The 21,400-nt window shown below is 44.4% G+C and overlaps 1 protein-coding gene across 4 annotated transcripts in view; it reads right to left on the bottom strand.

Moving 5' to 3' along the window:
• Positions 1 to 1,398: 1,398 nt before the first annotated feature.
• Positions 1,399 to 21,400, bottom strand: part of LOC148521611 (dipeptidyl peptidase 4-like) — a 168,947-nt gene continuing 148,945 nt past the window's right edge. For all 4 annotated transcript variants that reach the window (XM_088474885.1, XM_088474886.1, XM_088474883.1 and 1 more), the window contains 6 exons: positions 16,127 to 16,181; positions 15,045 to 15,144; positions 12,874 to 12,938; positions 6,615 to 6,687; positions 6,201 to 6,274; positions 1,399 to 1,767 (listed from right to left, as the gene is read on the bottom strand). In XM_088474885.1, coding sequence (XP_088331011.1) covers positions 1,669 to 1,767; positions 6,201 to 6,274; positions 6,615 to 6,687; positions 12,874 to 12,938; positions 15,045 to 15,144; positions 16,127 to 16,181 — 466 coding nt within the window. In that variant the 3' untranslated portion in view covers positions 1,399 to 1,668. The remainder of the gene's footprint in view (positions 1,768 to 6,200; positions 6,275 to 6,614; positions 6,688 to 12,873; positions 12,939 to 15,044; positions 15,145 to 16,126; positions 16,182 to 21,400) is intronic.

Below are 21,400 nucleotides of genomic sequence, written 5' to 3' on the forward strand. Positions count from 1 at the left end.
CAGTGCTCACATACAATACATTGAGTGCTAGCCACAGTCAGAGGCTAGGCTAGTGCTTTAAACGTTGAATAGAGCAGTATTCTTTGTTGATATACTGAGTAGGTCCCGGTTTCAGAAGAGCTTATACACAAAGTAATTGTATGTAGAACAGGCCTCGCCAACCTGGGTCTCTCCAGCTGTTGTGAAACTACAAGTCACAGCATGCTTTACCAGCTGATCGGTGACAGGGTGTGCTGGGACTTGTAGTTTCACAACAGCTAGCTAGGCCTGATGTAGAATACTACATTTCTGATCAAGATGCACAACACATTTTCCCCAGTAGCTCTAAAGCCATTTTTTATCAAATTAATAAAAGTTTGTAGAATGCGGTGAATTTAAAAATAGGAACTAATTACATCATTAGGGTAAAAGGGGTGTACTAGTGGTCTCAGTGATGTCAGAAGATTATAGTGAATTGGCAAACCTGCTTTTTATATGTATAGTAGCTCATATTAATGTCTCCCTGTCTGCAGGCGACATAAAATATCAAACTGGACAATTCAATAAAGGAAAAGCTTAAAAATATACAGACATACAAAGCATGAGCCATTTTACAATTAGAACTGTCTATCACAGAGTACCCATAATCACAGTGCAGAAATGATAGCAATAGTGGGGGAGGTGCTCAGGTGCATCACACATTCTGAAGAGAACAGATTGAGAAGTTAACCATAGCAACCAATCAGCTCCTAGATATCATTTATCAAGTACATTCTGTAATATGTTATCTAGAAGTTGATTGGCTGCTCTGTGCTCCTGTCATCTTTAGAAGACTTGATACATCTCCTCAGTATCTTGCAATAATATTTGTAAGTAGCAGATCATGATGATTAATGCTTTGCTAGTGAGATTTATCATGATTTACAGCATTCATTTACTAAGTGAAAAGACTGCACAGTATATTAAAACGGTTAAATGTCCCTTAGTGATTATATAAGCATAACCAACTTTAATTATTCAATAATTTAAGGCACGCTTAATAGATTTGGTTATGAAAACATTCTTATTTAGTACATTCAGTTTTAATTAGCTGCTAGTTAAAAATTAATAAACATGAGGAACCATTACCAGTATTTCAATATTCCTGTAGCTGCTAGATCATATCGCTAGTAATATGAAGGAATGCATTTGCCATTGTAGCTAATTTCTCTTATCAAATGGGATGTTATCAATAATAAATACATACTGTAGTTTATAATACTGAGGAGTCTATGTATTAAGCCTGGGAGAGAGATAAAGTGGATGGAGATAACATACCAACCAATCATCTCTTAACTGTCATTTTTCAAATACAAACTTGTAAAGTGACAGTTAGGAGCTGATTAGTTGGTACTTTATGTCCCTCCACTTTATCTCTCTTCAAGGCTTAGTCCATAGACCCCTTAGTATTGGTGTACTAAAAACCAGGGTGTGGAAACACTCGGCTTATATCATGCATACTTTCAATTCATCCACTAGCTTGTGCATGTAATACATTATTACAGCAGTTACTCATGTCATGTGCAGGCTTAGCCATGGTTAGCATCTGTGCTGTGCTTCTGACATCAATCATCTTTGGTTATGTTGGAAGAAATATAAAGCTTTCCCTTAGATCACAGTGTAAAGGTCACCTATTGGCATTGCCGACAGTTAGTGAAGATTGAAACATTGTTTCATATAATGACTCATGTGAGTGTAGATATGCCTGCTGGCCAGTCCTCCTATCCCGTGGTCTTTATCGGTATACCACTAAAAAGGGAGAGAAACATAAATAGTCAAATTATTATTTATCGGAATAAAAGTGACTTCGCTTTGTTACTGGGACGCACTTTGTAGCTTCTATTTCATTTCTGCAGGTGAGCACAGTTGTAGCTGTACTTCTAGCATTGAAAGCATGAAACACAATAAACGTGCCCATGTAATACAGTCTCAATGTCATGAATGAAGTTAAACAGAGAATATTTTAGCGGAAAAGAATAAAACTGTAAATGGAAAAAGGGGATGGTCATAGCATGTGCCAAAAGGGTTACGTCCTCTATTCAGTGTTTAACAATCAGCAGTAAGCTTAGCTTAGGTGTTGTTATGCCCAGACGGTATGGTCCCCATTGCCGGCTTTGCTGAGGCCCCGCCGGGTGAAATCGCAATGAGCCTACACAGATGGCCGCCGTGCATGTGCATAGCAGCCTCTCGCTGGAAGTGGTAGGGGGATTTTGTCATATGCTTGGCTGTATGCACAGCTCCAAACGCCAAACAATTATTCAATGCTAAAGAAAAAGAAACAGCGCTAGTGGGTATTCCCTTATTAAGCTCAATTAAATTAAAATCCAATATGCGGCTTGGTCAATATGCAAATCACATTTAAAAGGATAAAAATATATATCAATATTCAACAGTATAATCATGTACATTTAAAAGATATGTGAATGCATGTATAGACAAATTAGCTTCTAACCGGTGAATCAAAGAGCAGTATGCCCCATGTTCCAATTAACTTTGAAGGTAGTGCCAAAGTCCTGTTTAGGCCAAACACACCAGTAGGTGATATGTTAGTGTGAAAAACACAGGTAATCCGATTTAAGTGCTCCTGAGGAAGGTATGGGTCTATTCCACACAGAAACGCGTTGCGCTCATTTCCTGCATCCTGGACTTACCTGCCTGTTTCCTGCATGTTGGACTGTCCTGACTGTGATTTTTCCGGACCAGTTACCATAGTAGAGGTACCCACCAACACTACCTGTTGTTTCTGAACAGACTATTGCGAGAACGCCTTGCTAAATTGAGATCTGCATCGATTTCCTTGGAAAATATTGGGTAATACAAGTTTCTCTACACACTGGATATTAAACCGGATTACCTGTGTTTTTCACACTACCACATCAACTACTGGTGTGTTTGACCTAAACAGGACCTCCCAACTGTCCCTATTCCAGCGGGACAGTCAAGTTTTAGAGGCACTGTCCCGCTGTCCCACCCGTGGGTCACTGTGTGCCGCGGGCGGGGGGAAGTTGGGGAGAACACTGTCACACCGCTGCTCTGCAGAGCTGAGCAGTGGTGACTGGATGACGCGCGCGTCATCCATATACATAGTGCCAGCTATGTTAGAGACCGGAGGCCTGTTTGGCAGGTCTTTGAGCGCTGGGCAAGCCCCCAGTACGATGAAAATGGGGGTATGGCTTGTGGGTGCAGCATTTCCCACAAGGCCACGCCCCTTGTTGATAGGCCACACACCCCATTTTCAGGTACGCGTCTTCGGTTGTCCCTCCTTGGGAGGTATGTGACAAGCTCCACTCATACCTTATGCAGAATATATACCTAAATTGGAAGTAAACCAAAGTATCCCTAAATAGGAATACTTTAATCCCAATTTAGGCATACTGTATATTCTACATGAGATATGTGATTTACATTTTTGTCTGAGTTGTCCTCTGCATCAACTTTATTTAGGAATTTGTCTCCAGGGCCGACGCTACCATTAGGCAGCTGCCTAGGGGTGCCGGCACCGGGGGGGGGGGGGAACGCTGCCGAGTCCACCTAGCTCTATAATGAAGGATGTCTCTGAATTCCTTATTCTACATAGTGCTGGCGCTGGTCGCGGATTTTACATCTCGCCCCCTCACCTGAAATGGCTGCATGTGGCAGCTGACTGGCTGTGTTGAGTATGAGTCAGTCACAGTGTACGTCACTGCTGCTGCCGCTGTGTGCAGGAAGCTAGGCACTGGAGCTCTCCTCTGCCCGCCCCCCTCTCTCCTTCCCTCCCAGCCAGCAGTGACTCAATGAAGCATTTGGGTCTCTGGCCCTGATTCAGAGCCGGACGCTCTGACAGAGCGCTCGCTCTGAATCAGGGCCATCCTTCTTAATTTTTAGAGTGGCCTCCTGGCCACTCGTATAGCTGTGGGTGACCACCCACAGCTATAGCTAGCGGCCAGGAAGATGGTCACGATGGTCAAGACCATCGCGACCATCGGGCTTGCAACGAGACCCTTGTGGTAGGGTCTTGTTGCCGCAAGCCCTGGAGTGCTTTTGGCTCTATCAGAGCCGAAATCACTCCCACTGACATCACCTGACATCACTTGTGATGTCAGTGGGGCCGGCCTCAGACGGTAGGCGTTCCCATGGGAACGCCTCTGTCTGGGCAGCCACGCCCCCGGCACGCCCACCAAAGGGGGCGTGCTGTCACTCACCATCGACAGCACACCCCCTTTGGTACGAGACCGGGAGCGACGGCTTGCCCGTCGCTATCAGGGTCTCGTGCATGCGTACGACGGAGCCGGCTACGTCGTGCACATGCGCACTGGGCCAACATTGACCCACTTGCAAGCGCTCACGAGCGGGTCTGAATTAGGCCCTCTGTGTACCAGACAGATGATAGCCACACAGAGTTAAAACCTTTAAACCTTTAATATGTAGTACTAGCAGTACATGAATTATATATGGAGCTCTTATCCTAATCTTATTAAACATTCCATATATACAGTACTTAGGGCAGTATTCAATTTGGCTGCGAAAAGCCGTTATTGGCGATAATTTATCTAATTATACCCGTATTCAATTTCAGAAACTTTTCGCTAATGCGAAAAATCTTTGTAAAAATACAGGGATAACTTTTCACAGAGTTTTGCACCATACATGATTGCATCTGTACTGCAGCCTCACCAGCCAATCAGGAACAGAAACGATTTATTACTTTTATTTTACAAAAGACAAGTGTGCAAGGCATTTGGAAGTGGGGGTTAGTGTATGCATGGGCGGTAGCCTAGGGCGGGGTGAAAACTTGCACCGACCCTGTTTGTCTCCCACTTACATGGAATAATTGTTTGGATATATTGCTGCTTTGGGGGTTGAGACATTACCAAAGATTTCATATGATTGCTTTGGATCTGAGACGAATACATCTCAGATGTTTCTAACAGACTGCTGATATGTGAATAAGTAGCGGGATCAATGTCTGTCATTCATAATTTAATAATTTTTTAATCTTAATGTCAGAGACGTGGGATTCTGGGCCTGTGTTCCCGGGCTGGGCCTTGGACCTGTATTACTCAGTTCAGATGCTCGCTGGAGGAGACTTGGTTTGATGAAGTTCCTCCACATGAGACGATGCAGAAGACTGGTAGAGGATTGATATAACACGGGAGTTGCTTGATGCGGCTGGAAAGCTGTGTAATGGATGGCGGAAGCACGGACTGCTAGGTGCGGCTAAGGAGCCGTAAGGTAAAGGTGGCAGCACGGGCTGCTGGGTGCGGATAAGGAGCCGTAAAGTGGCAGTGGTAGCTCGGGCGCTACTTGGGGCGGCTGGGAAGCCATATAGAGAGGGTGGTAGCGTGCAAGCTACTTGGAGCGGCTGGGTAGCCGTATGGAGATGGTAGTGTGGAAGCTACTTGGAGCGGCTGGGTAGCTGTATAGAGATGGTGATAGCGTGGAAGCTACTTGGAGCAGCTGGCTAGCCGTATAGAGATGGTGGTAGCGTGGAAGCTACTTGGAGCGGCTGGGTAGCCGTATAGAGATGGTGATAGCGTGGAAGCTACTTGGAGCGGCTGGGTATCCATATGGAGATGGTGGTAGCGTGGAAGCTACCTGGAGCGGCTGGGTAGCCATATGGAGATGATGGTAGCGTGGAAGCTACTTGGAGCGGTGACAACACCTATGGAGCGCAGTGGTGAGGCTAAATAGGTGACTCGTTGCACTGGCAACTAGTGAGAGGAATGAGGTTCCTTTTATAGAGAGTGCTGGATGCTTACTGGCTTTAGGAGAAGGAGGAGCAAGTCCATTGGTGGAAACCGTGTCACATGGGCAATCCAAGATGGCCACACCCATGGACCGGAGACCCATGGTGGACCCACGTGTGAGACGCCGGGCCGGAGACTGAGGAGAAGATGCAGGCGCCGACAGGAGACAGGGAGAGAGATCGCTTGCAGGAACAGGCCGGCAGGGCAGCAGACCAGCGCGCTTCAGCACTCTGAGAGGTAAGTGCCGGGGTCTGATTCTGGGGTCTCTGTGGTGAATTGTGACACTTAATATTGTTGGATTTGTATTTTTTTAATCTTGACTTCTTACTACAGCATTCTACTATGGATGTGTTTTAATTTTTAATGAATATTATTAAAAGCTTTAATTTCATTTGGGTAGGGTGAGTGACCCAAGTAAAAGTACTTTTCTCTTTTCTTTCTACATTATAAACTTACCATGGTTTCAAAATCCACTTGGGCATCAACAAGAGCTTTAGAGATTTGAGCTGCCTGTTGGAAGTGAACATTGTCTAAAGAAAAAAGAAAAAAAAATGTTGGTAAACCTCAAGTTCCACACAAGAGCTGCACAAACAATCTGAAACCCCCTATTTTGATTGACTTTTGACTAATCCTTTTTCAGTAGCTAAAGGGGTTAAAGCTGAACGTGTGGTGTTAGATGTAGCACCAGACTTTGATTCACATGCAATAATTATATTGCTAATAATTTACATTCACAGACAATTAGTGTTAAAATAAAGAGTTCTGTCTCGGCCATCATGATATAACATTTGGCCATCAGGTTTCTGTTTTGTCAGTTTTGATGCTGGAAATCTGTCATGGATACTGGAAGACTAATTAGAGGAGACTGACCATCTGCTGTGCCGTGGATTAGGAGGTATCCCACATCCTTAAACTGCTTCGCTCTAGACATGACCGTTGAACTCTGCAGTACAAAAAAAACAAAAAATGACTCATTAATTAAAATTTGGGTATAGTAGCATTAAAAAGAAAATTGGGTTCTCATACAGGGGGGGTAACATTTTTTTCTTAATAAGTTAATTTAGCCAGGAATTAAAACATAACTTTCATCAAGTTATAATAATAAAGTAGATTCAACAATACTGGGTAACATGGCTGCCTAACCTACTGTCCATAGAAGCAGTAGTGCTGGTAAGAGAGCCACATTTTGCCGCCATTATTGTAATGGGATACATTATTGGAAATGGTTCACAAATTACATTCATATTTCAGTCTTTCTGCAATTTGAGCACACGACTAAATTATCCTGAAGTAAAATAGAATAAATGAACCCTTTTTTGTGCCTATAGCAGGAACCACACTGATCACAGCTACCTGCGCGTGTTTGTGACAGTAACATTAATTGTCAGCAGTTATTTTAATGCTTCTATTTCTTCCAGAACTAAAGGCCTATACCTGCACTATAAATACAATACCTGCATTGTCAGAGTCTACTGTGTTAACCTAGAACTCTGAAGAACAGAAAGTATTCACACAATTTTCTCTTGCTTACGCTTAAAATGTATTTGTCACCTACAGAAATCAAGGCACCCATGTTGTGGGCTAAACCAAAAATCTTGCCAATGCAGCTCATTAGGAACTACTGACATCATGTTATGAATTGATAGGGGGCATTAGTTGAAGACCCACAGGGGTAAATTTAATAAAGAGAGTTTTTAGAAGTGGTGAAATTGCCCATAGCAACCAATCAGATTCTAGCTATTATCTTCTAGAAGGTGCTAGTTAAATGTTAAGTAGAATCTCCACTTCTAAGAACTCTCACTTTAGTAAATATGCCCCACAGGGGCTGATGCCAAGTTGAACGTACGCCTTTTTGTGGAGGGTGTCTTGCGTATTTGTGCAATGCAGTTATACACATTTCAATCGCATCTACACTTAAGACTAAAAAGGTACAATTGGGTTCTAACAGGGCGTTCACACATTGGCAAAGTTTAGCGAGTGGGTATCATCGCATCTTGGGGTGTATTCAAACCTCCTAACAGCTGAGGCAGTGGCGTATCTATAATGGGTGCAGCATGTGCAGTGCACACAGGCTACTGAGTCCAGGGGGCCCACACCACACATTTCTTCAATACTCACTGGGAAAATGGCCATTGCACCATTTCTCCGGAGACCTGAACATGAACAATAGACTCTGAGCTCCTAGTGCTCAGAGTCTACTGCACTGCCAGCTACCAGAGAGAAGGGGGCTCAGACAGAGATTGCACTCTTAATACTCTCCTTGACTGAAGGATATCATGTGTGTGTGCGTGTATATAGAGGCACCTCCAGACCCTTTGTGTGTGCCAAAGAGGACATGTCCTTGTGCTTGCGAAGCCACACCCCCTGATTTGTCTCTTTTCGGGGCATGGCATGCCCCCAGCCTCTCTGGACACAGGTGGATGTGGAATGGATGATGAGCACATGCACACGTGCACCATCACCGCTGCTCTCCACTTGGTGACAACATCTGAGGGGGTCACTCCAAAGTAGCAGAGCGGATTGTGTCACCCGGTGGAGCCCACTCCTCCCTAGTGACGCCACTGTGTCTGTGTGTGTGTTTGCGTGTGTGACCTTAACAAACTTAACTCTACAGTATAATAAAAACTAGGGATGAGCGGGTTCGGATTTCTGAAATCCGAACCCCCCCGAGCCCCCCCGATCCGAGTCGTATCCGAGTCAGGCTCGACTTTTCCCGCCTGACTCAGATCTGAAATCGAGGCAAAACGTCATCATCCCGCCTTCCGGATCTCGCGGGTTTTGGATTCTATAAAAGGTCCCCGCGTCTGCGCCAGTTCTCACTCCGGCGGTGGACAGTGAAGAGGGAGGGTGGGAGCTAGGGCTGGCTGGGCTGTGACCACTCAGTCCATAGGGGCTGACTGGGCTGTGTTGTGCTGCTGTTGTCCATAGGGGCTGGCTGGGCTGTGTTGTGCTGCTGTCATAGAGGCTGGCTGGGCTGTGTTGTGCAGTCAGTTGCAGTCATAGGGGCTGTGTCCACTCCAAAGTCTATAGGGGCTGGCTGGACTGTGTTGTGCAGTGTCCCATAAAGGCTGTAGTCCTAGAGGGGTGCTGTAGTTTTGTCCAGTGGGTGATCTGTGCATCAGGGGTGCTCCCCCAAAGTGCACTCCAAAAAAAAAAATTTTTTTTCTGTGTTTGTGAATTGTGTGCACTGTGGCCACACGTGCATCAACAAAGTAGCGCCAAGCGTGTACCTGTGTCATAAGTAAAGGGCCGGCTGGCTCGTCTGTTAAATGGTGCTGTAACCCCCAAAGTGCACTCCAAACAAAATAAAAAAATATTTTCTGTGTTTGTGAATTGTGTGCACTGTGGCTGCACGTGCATCAACAAAGGAGCAGCGCCAAGCGTGCGCCTGTGTCCCATAAGTCTGTTAAAGGGTGGTGTAACCCCCAAAGTGCACTCCACAAAAAATAAACAATTCTTTTTTTTCTGTGTTGTGTGCGAAATGTATGCGCAGTAGCCGCACGTGCATCAACACAGCAGCAGCACCAAGCGTGCGCCTGTGTCATAAGTCAAGGGCCGGTTTGGACATCTGGTCCGGACTGAAGGACGTGCCAACAATGTCAATTTCTGACATGTCTACTGTCACTGCATATGATACTGTCACCACTGACAGAATGGTGGAGGAATTATTTTCTGTGTTTGTGAATTACGTGCACTGTGGCTGCACGTGCATCAACAAATGAGCAGCGCCAAGCGTGCGCCTGTGTCATAAGTAAAGGGCCGGATGGCCTGTCCGTTAAAGGGTGCTGTAACCCCCAAAGTGCACTATACAGAAAATTAAAAAATCTTTTTCTTTCTGTCTTTGTGAATTGTGTGGGCTGTAGCCGCACCTGCATCCTCAAAGCAGCAGCGACAAGCGTGCGTCTGTCTGTTAAAGGATTACATCGGTGACAGCATCCAAGTAGGCATGTCAGACAGTCCGTACCTGTACTGGCAGGAAAAAGAGGCAATTTGGAGGCCCCTGTACAAACTGGCTCTATTTTACCTGAGTTGCCCCCTCTCCAGTGTGTGCTCCAAAAGAGTGTTTAGTGCAGCCGGGAACCTTGTCAGCGAAAGGCGTAGGAGGTTGCTTCCACAAAATGTGGAGAAGATGATGTTCATAAAAATGAATTATCAACTCTTGCAGGGAGACCAGCCTCCAGAATGTACAGAGGGGGACCTGTGGTAGTGGATTCCAGCGGGGACGAATTAATACTCTGTGAGGATGAGGATGTACACAACACTGAAGAAGGTGAGGAATCGGTGGATGAGGAGGATGAGGATGACATCTTGCCTCCGTAGAGCCAGTTTGTGCAGGGACAGATTAATTGCCAGCTTGTTTTGTGGGGGCCCAAATGAACCAATCATTTCAGCCACAGTCGTGTGGCAGACCCTGGTGCTGAAATGATTGGTTTGCTAAAGTGTGCATGTCCTGTTTATACAACATAAGGGTGGGTGGGAGGGCCCAAGGACAATTCCATCTTGCACCTCTTTTTTTTCTTTGCATTATGTACTGTTTGGGGCCTAGTTTTTCAAACTGCCATCCTGTCTGCCACTGCAGTGTCACTCCTAGATGGGCCACGTGTTTGTGCTGCCCACTCGTGTCGCTTAGCATAGTCATCCAGCTACCTCGGTGCAACCTTTTGGACATAAAAACACTATTGTGAGGTGTGAGGTGTTCAGAATAGACTGGAAATTAGTGGAAATTAAGGTTATTGAGGTTAATAATAGCATAGGAGCAGAAAAACCCACACATTCTGTGATTTTAGCTGTTTTTATGCTTTTTTAAAAAAAAATACAGATACAAAACCCAGAACCCAAAACACGGAAGGGTGGTTTTGGCAAAACCAATCCAGATCCAAAACACGAAGAAAGATCCAGATCCAAAACCAAAACACAAAAAGTGGCCGGTGCACACCCCTAATAAAAACACAGTGTGGTAAACGTAATAGCCTGCGACTTGCAGATATCGACAAGATCCCGTCGAGTCTAGCAATTGTTTTAAAGTGGCTATCATTTAATAGGGAAAACAAAACCTGGTTTTGCCTTTTAAATGATTGTCACTTTAATACATCAGCCAGACTCGCTGGGATCTCGCCGATGCCTGCAAGTCACAAGAACATTTACCTCAGAGACATTGATTTGGGAGAAATTGACAGCTTTTTATTAAATCAATGCAAGGAAGCAGATCAGCCCAAGCAATGCAAAACACAACAAGCACCAAATACATTGCAGGCAGAAAACCACCTTGGATGCCCTTATTAACAACATAGGGTATCCAACTCAGGCTGGGTGGTGTTGCTGCCCCCAGCACTTACAATCAAACCAACAGTGTTGAGTGTACCCAAACAAACCAAGCCACACACTGCTGATGATCTGGCATTCTTTCCCACCTAAATTAGCTAACAACCAATCCTAAAATAAAAAAAATGGGGAGAGAGGATGGGGAAGAAATCTTCAATCAAAGAGGCCCGAGCCTTAAAGAAAAAGAGTTAAATAATTTAACCCTAAACCACACATACACTAACTGATTGGACATCTAAGTGCAGATGACCTTCCACAAAAGCCAGACCCCAGCCTTCAGGCTTATCCAATCTTATTTTCTTCTTTTTGACCTAGTATAGGATATGTGCAAATGCCCACTGATGATAATGACTAGTAGCAAGACTAAGGGGTCTATTTACTAAGCATTGTTAGGAGACAGAGGCCCTGATTCAGAGCCGGACGCTCTGACAGAGCGCTCGCTCTGAATCAGGGCCGTCCTTTCTGATTTTAGAGCGGCCTCCTGGCGAGCGGTCAAACAGATCGTCGCGATGGTCAAGACCATCGCGACCATCGGGCTTGCGACGAGACCCTTGTGGTAGGGTCTCGTCTGCCGCAAGCCCTGGAGTGCTTTTGGCTCTATCAGCACGCCCCCTTTGTAGCGAGACCCATAGCGACGGCTTGTCCATCGCTATCCGGATCTCGCACATGCGCATGACAGAGCCGGGTCCGTCGTGCGCAAGCGCACTGGCCCAACATCGACCCGCTTGCGAGCGATCAGCGCTCGCGAGCGGGTCTGAATAAGGCCCAGAGTGAAAAGTGATAAGAAAGTGATAAGGTAACAGCCAATCAGCTCCCAACTGTCATCTCACAGTCTGTGTTTGAAAAATTACAGTTGGGAGCTGATTGGCTGGCACCCTATCACTTTCTTATCACTTTTCACTCTGGGCCTGATTCAGACCCGGTCTCAAGCGCTGAGCGCTCGCAACCGGGTCGATGGTGGCCCAGAGCGCATGCGCACGATGGAGCCGGCTCCGTCGTGCGCATGTGCGAGACCCGGATAGCGACGGGCAAGCCGTTGCTCCGGGTGTCGCACCAAAGGGGGCGCGCTGTCGATGTTGAGTGACAGCACGCCCCCTTTGGTGGGCGGGCCGGGAGGGTGGCTGCCCAGACGGAGGCGTTCCCATGAGAACGCCTACCATCTGGGGGCGGCCCCACTGACATCACAAGTGATGTCAGTGGGAGAGCTTTCGGCTCTGTTTGAGCCGAAAGCTCTCTGGGGCTTGCGGCAACGAGACCCTACCACAAGGGCCTCGTCGCAAGCCTGATGGTCGCGATGGTCTTGACCATCGCGACCATCTTCCTGCTGCTCGCTATAGCTGTGGGTGGTCACCCACAGCTATGCGAGCGGCCAGGAGGCCGTTCTAAAAAAAAAAAAAAAAAAAAGACCGGCCCTGATTTAGAGCAAGCGCTCTGTCACAGCGTCTGGCTCTGAATCGGGACATCTGTCTCCTAACTCTGCTTCATAAATAGACCCCTTAAAATTGTCAAACCTGAGCATAAAAAAATAACAATATATCCACAGAACTGTGTAAAAGAATAATGGGCTGTTTATGTAGCGAAAAGTTCCTGGTAACCTAAAGGGGCTTCACCAGACCCTTACCCAATTTTTTTGATAGCACCTGGTAACGCTCTGTTCTTTCCCTGCTCAAGCTCTCATTGGACACATCTGCTAGTCAGTCAGAAGCAGCAATACAGCAGATATATTATATTAATCAATCAGTATTATGCACTATGAATTACATGCCATGAGTACATTTGTAACATATTTCCAGATCTATTGTCTTACCTGGTAACTCTGAAGGTTATCTTCTGGTGTAGGAAGGCTCATGTACCTCTCTGTATAAATAGAGTCTGTAATGCATAGATCAAATAAGAAATATTCATTAACAGATTGGTTTTATTTCACATACAGTGATTGAACAAACATTTAAATTAATATCACATTTTATTTTATATTATAGTGATCCACAGCGCCGGATAGTGGTTGAAAACGGAACATACATATAAAAAGACATACAGTATGAAACAGACGATACAGATGTCAGCCCAGTAGCAGGGCGGCAGTGTCCCGCGTGCCACTGCTGCCACCTCCCCCACCCAGAGCATGCTGTCAAAGTCACGCCCCATCATTTCCACAATCACTGGAAAACTACAGGACAACCCGGAGCATCCTGAGGATGCCCCAAACAGATGCACAGGTCCCATGGCTCCCCGCACGGCACTGTGGGAGCCCCTCCAGACACAGTGCTGGAGTAGTGAGGCGGACCAAGGCGGGCTGCGGCAGCTGGCGAGTATGGCGGATTCTGCCCCCAGGTCACTCCACCCAGTGTGGTGGCACCATCCTCGCTATGGCCCTGACAGAGATGTCATCATACACTGTGGCTCAAGTTATGCCAAGTACCACCTCTCGGTACACCAGGTCCTGTGCGACTAAGCCACTCAAAAATGTGCATTGTATTTGCAGAATTGAAACAACTAGAAATGACAGAACTACATTGCTTGTGTACACTGACCCCAGGGGCTTTGTACCACTTATATATCTGTGTGCAACGGAGTCTGAACCTGTGTAAAAAAAAGCTCCGATATGAGCTTCCGCAGCTTTTCCTCAGGCCACATTCTGTGGTGGATCATCTGCGACTTTGTACATGTGTTGTACCAATTCCTTTGTGGTTAAAGTAGCAACCTGGCCTCTCTGGTACACTGAGAGTGGCTTTTTGCTGCATCTGCATTGCGACTAAATTTAAAAACAATACGGTAAGCTAATTGTCTCAGAGCTCCTCAATGTCTAGGCGTCTATTTACTAAGCAGTGTTAGGAGACAGAATGAAAAGTGATAAGGTGCCAGCCAATCAGCTCCTAACTGCCATCTCACAGGCTGTGTTTGATAATTGACAGTTACGAGCTAATTGGCTGGCACCTTATCACTTTTCACTCTGTCTCCTAACACTACTTAGTAAATAGACCCCTAAGTGTATAAAGACATATCTATATAAATGTAGACATAAAAGCAAAGGCTAGAGAGGGTCCTACTGCTAAGAGCTTACAAAGTAGTGGGGAAGGGGCCGTGCTGAAATTTGGGCTAGAGGTTAAGAATGTAATAACAGGACAAAAGAAGGCTAATCAGGTCATCTAGAATCCCTGCTTAGAAATCAACTATTTCCGGCTTAAACCTAGACAAAATGGTGATTTAAGTGCCACTTTTTGTCGGCTAATTGCAGGACCTGTCATCTCATGTCTTAGGTATTGCAATAAAGGTTGCAATGGTGGTAATCCAGGGGCCCTGGGTCCAGCTGTGGCCTCTGTATGTTATATGAGCTTAGGGCAGGCATTGGGGTAGCGAAAAACACACAAGTGGGAAACAGGCATGAGAGGGGCAGACAAAAGGCAAGGACAGAGTTCAAATGTGCATCACTAGACTCCATCATTTTTTTATACTGTAGTATTTAATGTCATGTGATCACATGGACTTCTTGCTTTCAGATGATGGATCCTCCATCTCTGTAGGTGAAAGGCTGGTAAAGGGATTAAACGGCCCTCATCCCAACTTATTGCAAATTTTTGTTTCGTAACCAGATGCCCAGAAGAAGCTATTATAGCCCCCTCCAGTCGTCTGGGGGTCAATGGGGCTCATCCTATGCAGTCTTAATGTGTATACTGAGGTGAAACCCCATTTGTCCTCCGCTGCGATGGGGTTAATGGTGGAGATAGATCCATATTTAAGTCCATGGATAAGTCATATTTTACATCCTAGCCCAAGTTTATATAAATACTCAGGAGATTTATTGCCAGAGACAAGGTGCTTACCCCAACTCCTGGTCCAGAGAGTGCCCTCACTAGCTTCATGCTAAATTTGATCTGTTATTGTTGTTTATTGCTTACTGTAGATTCTGTGGCGCCTCAAAAAGTGTTCATGAAATTGCTGTTAAATAAGACATAATATCAACTTCAAGTAACATACCATAATAATGCCAGCTTGCTACAGGGGCTACAGCGATTCCACACTTGAAAACACCACTTCCACTGCCAAGCACCATTGATGATACATAACCGCCATAAGACTGCAATAAAATACCACATATGAACAGTTAACATTATCTATACACACATTATGTAATTTAGTATAAGTGACTCAATATTTATAAGTAGTACAAAAGTCACCTACTATGTACTTTACATTAAGCTGTGGTCAAAATAAATTATGCATGTAGTTGAAGAATCATTAGATTCATTTCTGTAGTTTATTTAAAATGCTTTAAGAGAGATCAGTGAAAATGTTTGGGTTTTCCACATTGTCACGGTTTCAGGTGACACAAATCAGTTTACGAACCAAAGTGCCATCTATAGAACATTAAAATGAACACTATATTTTTTAACATTTTTTTACTCTCTTAAACTAATCACCTTCAAACTACACAAGCCAATATATGTTAAAATTATGCTGAACAGGCCAGTTAACCTCCAATTAAAAGGTCTTTGCTTTAAACCAATAATCCCATGAAAAAATTGTGTTATTAATAAAAATAATAATAAATATTAATAATAATAATATTAATAATAATATAATTTTTTTTTAAAACATAAATCACTGTTGCAGGTTCTAAAGTAGAAGATTAGTCATAATTGTGTTTCCTTGGTAAGTGTCTTCTTGCTGTTATTAATGATTTATAATTCTACACAGTTTCCACAGTGTCATATTACATGGTGCATAATTTAGTGAGCAGAGAAGCTTTGGAATGTCTGCTTGGGCTCTTTCTGCAATGCAAAATAATCGTGCCTTCACATAATATACTGACAGTGCGTGAGTGCGAATGACAGCCATATTTGTCTACACTCCACAGAGTGAAAAGAGATAATGATTTATAGAAGGACCGTGAAGAAAAATTGCTATCAGTGGCATGCTCAAAAGGTACTTGTCTGGCTATCTTTGGAAAAATATCTTCTATGTGTGATATAATCCATTAGAGATAGCTCAACCCTATGATTCCACAACTTCCATACATTAATAGTGATACTGTAGAATTCTAGTTTGTCAAGACTTACCCATCCCCAAATAGCGATTCTTGTTTCATCAACAAATCCCAATGATATAAAGTGCCTAAAAGTAAAAATATAGTTTTTTATTTTAATATGTATTAAACATAACATTAAAGTGCCTTTATGTGGAGTAGGGGTGAGCGGGTTCGGATTTCTGAAATCCGAACCCCCCCGAGCCCCCCCGATCCAAGGCAGATCCGAGTCAGGCTCGACTTTTCCCGCCTGACTCGGATCTGAAATCGAGGCAAAACGTCATCATACCGCCTTCTGAGTCTCGCGGGTTTTGGAACCTATATAAGGTACCCGTGTCGGCGCCATTTTCTCACTCGGCTGTGGACAGTGAAGAGGGAGGGTGGGAGTTAGGGCTGGCTGGGCTGTGTAGTGTAGTGTAGTGTAGTGCAGAGTAGTGTTGTGCTGTGCTGTGCTGCGCTGTGCTGCTGTTGTCCACTACTTCAAAGTCCATAGGGGCTGGCTGTGTTGTGCTGTGCTGCTGTTGTTAATAGGGGCTGTGTCCACTACCTCAAAGTCCATAGGGGCTGGCTGGACTGTGTTGTGCAGTCAGTTCTCCATAGGGGCTGTGTCCACTCCAAAGTCCTGTGCAGTGTCCCAGTCCTAAAGGGGTGCTGTAGTGTTGTCCAGGGGGTGCTCTGTCCATCAGGGGTGCTCCCCCCCAAGTGCTAAAAAAATAATATTTTTTGTGTGTTTGTGAAATGTGTGCGCAGTAGCCGCACGTGCATCAACAAAGTAGTGCCAAGCGTGCGCCTGTGTCATAAGTAAAGGGCCGGCTGGCTTGATCGTTAAAGGGTGCTGTAACCCCCAAAGTACACTCCAAACCAAAAAAATATATATTTTCTGTGTTTGTGAATTGTGTGCGCAGTAGCCGCACGTGCATCAACAAAGTAGTGCCAAGCGTGCGCCTGTGTCATAAGTAAAGGGCCGGCTGGCTTGACCGTTAAAGGGTGCTGTAACCCCCAAAGTACACTCCAGTCCAAACCAAAAAAAAAAATATTTTCTGTGTTTGTGAATTGTGTGCGCAGTAGCCGCACGTGCATCAACAAAGTAGTGCCAAGCGTGCGCCTGTGTCATAAGTAAAGGGCCGGCTGGCTTGACCGTTAAAGGGTGCTGTAACCCCCAAAGTACACTCCAGTCCAAACCAAAAAAAATAATATTTTCTGTGTTTGTGACTTGTGTGCACTGTGGCTGCACGTGCATCAACAAAGGAGCAGCGCCAAGCGTGCGCCTGTGTCCCATAAGTAAAGAGCCGGCTGGCTCATTTCTTAAAGGGTGGTGTAACCCACAAAGTGCACTACTCTCCAGCAAAAATAAAAAAATATTTTCTGTGTTTGTGTGCGCTTTAGCCGCACGTATATATCAATATAACATAAATGGAGGACCAAACTTTCTCCGATAAAAATAAAATAGGGAAAGATCAAGAACCACTTCCTCCTAGTGCTGTTGCTGCTGCTGGGAGTTGTTCATCATCCCAGAGAGGAAGTAGGAACATCACTACTTTTACTAAACAATTGACCCTCCAACAGTCCCTAGCGATGAGGATGAAGTACGACAGCAGTCATCCTGAAGCAAAACGTATAACTGAGGCCTTGACTGCTATGTTGGTGTTAGACGTGCGTCCGGTATCCGCCATTAGTGCAGTGGGATTTTGACAATTGATGGAGGTAGTGTGTCCCCGGTTCCAAATCCCGTCTAGATTCCACCTGCATCCTCAAAGCAGCAGCGACAAGCGTGCGTCTGTCTGTTAAAGGATGGTGTAACCCTCAAAGTGCGCTCCACAAACAATAAAAATATTCTTCTTTTTTTTTCTGTCTTTGTGAATTGTGTGGGCTGTAGCTGCACTTGCATCCTTAAAGCAGCAGCGACAAGCGTGCATCTGTCTGTTAAAGGGTGGTGACACCCTCAAAGTGTGCTACACAAACAATAAAAATATTCTTCTTTTTTTTCTGTCTTTGTGAATTGTGTGGGCTGTAGCCGCACTTGCATCCTCAAAGCAGCAGCGACAAGCGTGCGTCTGTCTGTTAAAGGATTACATCGGTGACAGCATCCAAGTAGGCATGTCAGACAGTCCGTACCTGTACTGGCAGGAAAAAGAAGCAATTTGGAGGTCCCTGTACAAACTGGCTCTATTTTACCTGAGTTGCCCCCCCTCCAGTGTGTACTCTGAAAGAGTGTTTAGTGCAGCCGGGAACCTTGTCAGCGAAAGGCGTAGGAGGTTGCTTAGACAAATTGTGGAGAAGATGATGTTCATAAAATGAATTATCAACTCTTCCAGGGAGACCAGCCTCCAGAATGTACAGAGGGACCAGTGGTTGTGGATTCCAGCGGGGACGAATTAATACTCTGTGAGGATGAGGATGTACACAACACTGAAGAGGGTGAGGAATCGGTGGATGAGGAGGATGAGGATGACATCTTGCCTCCGTAGAGCCAGTTTGTGCAGGGACAGATTAATTGCCAGCTTGTTTTGTGGGGGCCCAAACGAACCAATCATTTCAGCCACAGTCGTGTGGCAGACCCTGGCGCTGAAATGTTTGGTTTGTTAAAGTGTGCATGTCCTGTTTATACAACATAAGGGTGGGTGGGAGGGCCCAAGGACAATTCCATCTTGCACCTCTTTTTTTTCTTTGCATTATGTATAGTTTGGGGCCTAGTTTTTCAAACTGCCATCCTGTCTGCCACTGCAGTGCCACTCCTAGATGGACCACGTGTTTGTGCCGCCCAGTCGTATCTCTTAGCATAGTCATCCAGCTACCTTGGTGCAACCTTTTGGACATAAAAACACTATTGTGAGGTGTGAGGTGTTCAGAATAGACTGGAAATTAGTGGAAATTAAGGTTATTGAGGTTAATAATAGCATAGGAGCAGAAAAACCCACACATTCTGTGATTTTAGCTGTTTTTATGCTTTTTTTCAAAAAAATACAGATCCAAAACACAAAACCCAGAACCCAAAACACGGAAGGGTGGTTTTGGCAAAACCAATCCAGATCCAAAACACGAAGAAAGATCCAGATCCAAAACCAAAACACGAAAAGTGGCCGGTGCACACCCCTAATGTGGAGGCAGTCACATTGTGGGTTGAATAAGAATCATGTGAATCTATTCAATCAATTCCCTTAACACAGATATAAAGCTAAGAATGAAGACTATTGCCGGTATTCAATTTGAGGCAAAATGTCGGAATCGCCGATAATATATCGCCGATGACGTCATTTTTGCCTATTTCAATTATCCCCATATTCAATTACATTGACTTTCGTCGGTGCGAAAAGTCAATGTAAAAAAACGGGGATAAATATTCAAATAATAAAAACTTGCACGCCAAATCCAAATGGTGCTGCACTGACAGCGAGGATGGTCACTAACACCCTCTATAAACCAGAATAAAAAAAGTACCTAAAGTACAAGACTTGCAGTCAGTTGCGCTCCTCTGGGGTACAGGGATTCCCAAAGTACAAGAAGTTCCAAGAAGCCCTTATCCGTAGTAATATTCCAAAGTGCTCTTAAATTATCATAAAACTTCTCAACCTCATTGGGTAAAATCACTTCTTCAAATGTGTGTATATATGTCCTTCCTCAAAAAGAAGGTATATTCACAATATTAAGGCTCTATGGGAGCAGAAACGCGTTGGTGAGTTCATAGAAGGAGCAGATAACACCAGGTGACATTGTGTGGGAAGAGAGTATTTGGACACATAACCAGGGGGACCACAGAGACCGAATGCCCGGGAGGCAACTGTCAGTACCCCACTTTTATGCCAACTTGGGTGTGTGCTATTCTACGCTCCACACATTCTGATACGCTGCTTTTTTGATGGAATGATTTGAATTTGAATTGTGTTGAATTTGAATAAACTATGCTTCACTATATTGTGAATATACCTTTTTTTTGAGGAAGAACATATATACACACGTTTGAAGAAGTGATTTTACCCAAAGAGGTTGAGAAGTTTTATGATAATTTAAGAGCACTTTGGAATATTACTACGGATAAGGGCTTCTTGGAATCCCTGTACCCAAGAGGAGCGCAACTGACTGCAAGTCTTGTACTTTTGGTACTTTTTTTATTCCGGGATAAATATTCGTGCACCCTTGGGAATGCCCCCTTAACTGAAATGTGGAAAAAAAAGTTAAATAAAAAAATCGGGACACCCCAAAAAAATTATTTTAAATTTTGGGGTAAAAAACAAAACAAAAAGGGGAACAGTGTTTCAAAATAGCGACATAGGTTCAGGGGTATTCTGTAAGTATGCGGCAGGTGTTTTTTTGCAGAATTTAAAAAAAATTACTGTAGGGACTTAAAAATATGCTAGTACCCATTTTCATGTACCCCAAATTTGATGGGACCACTTTTAAAAATTAAAATAAAAGCTAAGTGCTCTTCTGCATCACTTCTTCAATGTCGGGAAAAAACACCTGCTGCGGCTATTTAGAAACCCAACTTTCTTTTGCAGGCAAAAACGGGGGTACCCATATTGATCCCCCATGTCTGGATATCTTTAGGGGGGTCCCAGGCACTTTTCCCAAAAATTACATTTTTTTTCGTAGATGGTGCGAAAAGTGAATGTAAAAAAACAGGGATCATTTTTCTATTGCCTTTAGCAGGCGAAAAAAGTGCAGATTTGGGGTTTAGGGGTGCAGGCTTAAAAAAAAAATAGCATGCACCTATGGGAATGGTCTCTAAAAATAAGCTGTGTTAAAAAAATATTTAAAAAAAATCGGGACACCCCCCAAAAAATAATAATTGGGGGTTTAAAATAAAAAAAAATAGGGAACACGCTTCTAAATTAGCGGAATGGAGTCCAGAGAGGTTCCCTTATATGCGGCAGGTGTTTTCTTCATTGCAGAAGAAGCGGCAGGTGCATTTTTGCTGAAGTTTTAAAAATCATTTATGGGACAAAAATATGCTTGCACCCATTTTCAAGTACCCCAAATTTGATGGGCATAGTTATTTTTCCCCAAAAAAACTTCTAAATGCTCTTCTGCATCACCTTCTTCAAAGCTGCATTTATGCACCTGCCGCGGCTATTTAAAAACCCAACTTTCTTCTGCAGGCAAAAACGGGGGTACCCATAGTGATCCCCCAGGTCTGGACATCTTTAGGGGGGTTCTACAATTATTTCCCGAAAATGTCCATATTTTTTTCGCCGATCAAAGTTTCGCCTGTTCCCGATTTTACCTACTTTGGAATTGAATATGGGGAATAGCGGGCACACGCGCGATACTTTTCCGCCGTGAAAACAGGCAAAGGACGCAAAAAGTCCAG

Source organism: Taudactylus pleione, unplaced genomic scaffold (assembly GCF_031769625.1).
Source record: "Taudactylus pleione unplaced genomic scaffold, aTauple2 ptg000156l, whole genome shotgun sequence".
Taxonomy (NCBI): Eukaryota; Metazoa; Chordata; class Amphibia; order Anura; family Myobatrachidae; genus Taudactylus; species Taudactylus pleione.